We start from the raw sequence: 3993 nt of genomic DNA on the forward strand, positions 1-3993 counted from the left end.
AAACAAAATGAGATGTTGAAAAACGAGAATATCAATCTTGGAAAAGATAAGTGTAGCACAAGTAGTGATCCATACAAATCTTGTAAAATGCATGAAAATGAAATTACAAATCTTAAGAACACTTTAGCTAAGTTCAATGAATCTTCAAAGAACTTAGATAAAATGTTGAAAAACCAAAAGCATGTTCATAATAAGGAAGGTTTAGGTTTTGAAAAAGGAAAATTTAAAAATATTAAAACTCCTATTAGGCAACCGCAAGCCCAAAAGGCAAGCATGCCTAAAAGGAATGAAGCCTTTAAACATCCTCCTCAACATGCTTCATTTAGAAATTATAATCACAATGCATATAGATCAAAAGATGTTGCATTTAGGAAACAACCTAGGCAACCATTTAGAAACATGCATAGGATGCATAATCCAAATGTCATATGTCATTATTGTAATAAAGTAGGTCATATAGCACCCGTATGCTTTACTAGAATTAAACATATAAACTTTCGTAGTCAAGATACGAGATGGGCACCTTATGGGCATTATGCTCATACTAACCATCAAGGACCCAAATTCACTTGGGTACCTAAATCCCAATTTTAATTGTTTTGTAGGTACGTGTTGGAGCTAAGGATACAAATTGGTATGTTGATAGTGGATGCTCCAAACACATGACCGGCGATGAATCAAAGTTCACCGCAATAGAGCCTACAAATGGAGGAAACGTGATCTATGGAGACAACAACACCGGCAAAGTAATCGGCGTTGGAAAAGTTGGTAAAAATTCTTCTACCTCCATAGATAATGTTATACTTGTCAAAGGTCTCAAACATAATCTCATTAGTGTTAGCCAACTTTGTGACAAAGGAAACTTAGTCACCTTTGATTCAAAATGTTGTTTGATAAAAAGGCAAGACACTAATGAAATTGTGCTAATTGGGCACCGTGTTGACAATGTATACATGATTAATCTAAATGAAGTTTCCTCAAATGATGTGAAATGCCTTGTTAGTAAAAATGATGAAACTTGGTTATGGCATCGTAGAGTAGCTCATGCTAACATGGACCATCTTAGCAAGTTGGTCTCTAAAGAGTTAGTAATTGGCTTACCAAAGCTACGTTTTGAAAAAGACGTCCTTTGCGACGCATGTCAAAAGGAAAAACAAGTAAAGGCCTCTTTTAAATCCAAAAACATTGTTTCAACAACAAGGCCATTACAACTTTTGCACATGGATTTATTTGGTCCTTCTAGGACTATGAGCTTTGGTGGCAATTACTATGCTTTAGTTATTGTTGATGATTACTCTCGATTTACATGGACCTTGTTCCTAGCAAACAAGAGTGATGCATTTCGAGCATTCAAAAGATTAGCCAAAGTTATTCAAAATGAAAAGAATTTGCATATATCATCTATTAGAAGTGATCATGGTGGAGAATTTGAAAACAATCTTTTTGAAACTTTTTGTGAAGAAAATGGCATTGAGCATAATTTTTCCTCTCCTAGAACACCACAACAAAATGGTGTGGTTGAAAGGAAAAATCGTCATTTAGAAGAAATGGCGAGAACTATGCTCAATGAGGCTAATATTCCTAAGTACTTTTAGGCGGATGCGGTTAGTACCGCGTGTTATGTTATGAATAGGATTATCATTCGACCTATTCTTAAGAAAATACCGTACGAATTGTACAAAGGAAGAAAGCCAAATATTTCCCACCTTCACGTCTTTGGTTGTAAATGCTTTATTCTAAATAATGGAAAAGATAACTTAGGCAAATTTGATGCTAAGGCTGATGAAGGAATCTTCTTAGGCTACTCTTTAACTAGCAAAGCTTTTAGAGTATATAATAAACGCATCATGACTATGGAAGAAAGTATTCATGTCGCTTTTGATGAAACTAACTGTTGTTGTGCTAGAAAATATTTTGATGAAAATGTAGAAAACTTTGATTCACTAAATTTGAATGGTGAAGACAAAGAAAAAGATTTAAATGAAGCCTCTACAAGCTCAACAAAGGATAGTGTTCAAGTTGAAGAAATTGAACCATCACAAGCACAAATAAATGCACTTCCAAAGGATTGGCGTACTTCAAAGGATCATCCTCTAGACAACGTCATTGGTGATGTTTCGAAAGGGGAAAAGAAGGAACTTTCGTTAGCCAAACCAAATATTGCAAGGAACTGCTCAAAAGATTTGGAATGGACAATGCTAAGGCAATGGACACACCAATGAGCACTACTTGCTACCTTGACAAAGATGAACAAGGTAAAAGCATAGATGTAAAGAAGTATAGAGGCATGATAGGATCATTACTTTATCTAACGGCAAGTAGGCCAGATATCATGTTTAGTGTATGCATGTGTGCGAGATACCAAGCTAATCCTAAGGAATCTCACTTAAGTGCGGTGAAAAGGATTATGAAGTATCTCATAGGAACATTAAATGTTGGATTATGGTATCTGAAAGGATCCACTTGTGATTTGATTGGTTATTCCGATTCCGATTTTGCCGGTTGCAAATTGGATAGGAAAAGCACTAGCGGCACTTGTCACTTGCTAGGAAACTCTCTTGTTTCATGGCATAGTAAGAAACAAGTAAGTGTAGCCTTGTCTACCGCCGAAGCCGAGTATGTAGCCGCCGGTAGTTGTTGCGCCCAAATTTTATGGATGAAACAACAACTTGTGGACTATGGACTCATGCTTGATCACATTCCTATCAAATGTGATAATACTAGTGCAATAAATTTAACCAAGAATCCGGTTCAACATTCAAGAACCAAGCATATTGAGATTAGACATCACTTCATAAGAGACCATGTTGAAAAGGGTGATGTGGTTATTGAATTTGTCGAAACTAGTAAACAACTAGCGGACATCTTCACTAAACCTTTATGTAAAGAAAGTTTTTTAACATCCGAAATGAACTTGGTATCTTGGATTCTAATCTAATATGATTTGTTTGAATTCATTGTATTTATATTGCTATTTTTGTATCTCTTACTAACTTAAGCATTGGAGATATCCAATTAGCCATTGTTTTGTAGGTTTATGAGTTGATGAATGAGTGATTAATCTTGAGGTAGATTGAAGAATTTGAAGATTATAAACAATGGAGGATCAACAAATTGAAGTTTATAATGGTTTAAGTGAGTATATACATGATGGAACTCAAAGGATTGAAGAAAGAACCACCAAAGGATGAAAATTTGGTGATTTTGGGCAAAATGATGCATGTTGCATCGATGCAACCAAGCTTTGCATCGATGCAAAGCACACAACGTGCTATGTGCATCGATGCAAAGCCTATTGCATCGATGCAAACACGACCAAATTGCACAAAAACACGTGAATTTGGCATTTTTGAGCAACAAAACCCCACTTTTTCATCATCTTCAACCTCACAACTCATATCCCCACATTCAAACCTCCATAACCTCCAAAACAAGCTCACATATAGCTTCATACAACTCACAAAACTTAGATACCCACTACAAACAAATTACATATTTGAAGTCCCCACATTCTCCTCTACAAAACCCATAAAACAAAATCATCCACAATGCCTAGAATCAAGAGAACCATCAAGAAGTCAAAAGGCTCTTCAAGTGTGGTTCCACCTCCAAATGATCATCCTTTGGCAAGGTACTTTGCTTCTAATGAAGATCTTCAATTCTATGAGGCAAGGCTCACCGGAAGAAAGGAAATTCCTCCGAGATATTTGGATCCGACCCTTCTTGTCATTCATAAGTTTGATACTCTTAAGGCTATTCTAGTTCATCAAGGCCTCATGGATTTTGTTCAAATTAAGAGTAAATATTATCCGGATTTAGTTGCCATAGCCTATAGTACACTCATGATTGAGATTGATGAGGAAGATGAATCAAATTTCACATTATTCTTCAAGATAGGAAGAAAGGATTATAGGCTAGATGGTGATGAGTTAGCCACCATTTGGGAGTTGCCAAATCAAGGTGACTTGTTTCAAGGTGGTAAAACCCCAATTG

General features: G+C 36.0%; 1 protein-coding gene across 1 annotated transcript; it reads left to right on the forward strand.

Moving 5' to 3' along the window:
- The first annotated feature begins 2188 nt into the window (after positions 1-2188).
- Positions 2189-2938, forward strand: LOC130945486 (secreted RxLR effector protein 161-like). Its single transcript, XM_057874196.1, has one exon. The coding sequence runs from the start codon at positions 2189-2191 to the stop codon at positions 2936-2938; it is 750 nt and encodes a 249-aa protein (XP_057730179.1).
- The last annotated feature ends 1055 nt before the right edge of the window (positions 2939-3993 follow it).

The sequence above is a fragment of the Arachis stenosperma genome, chromosome 8 (assembly GCF_014773155.1).
Source record: "Arachis stenosperma cultivar V10309 chromosome 8, arast.V10309.gnm1.PFL2, whole genome shotgun sequence".
Taxonomy (NCBI): domain Eukaryota; kingdom Viridiplantae; phylum Streptophyta; class Magnoliopsida; order Fabales; family Fabaceae; genus Arachis; species Arachis stenosperma.

Coding starts and splice junctions, on each gene's coding strand:
- LOC130945486 (XM_057874196.1), top strand. CDS start 2,189: ATGGACAATGCTAAGGCAATGGACACACCAATGAGCACTACTTGCTAC.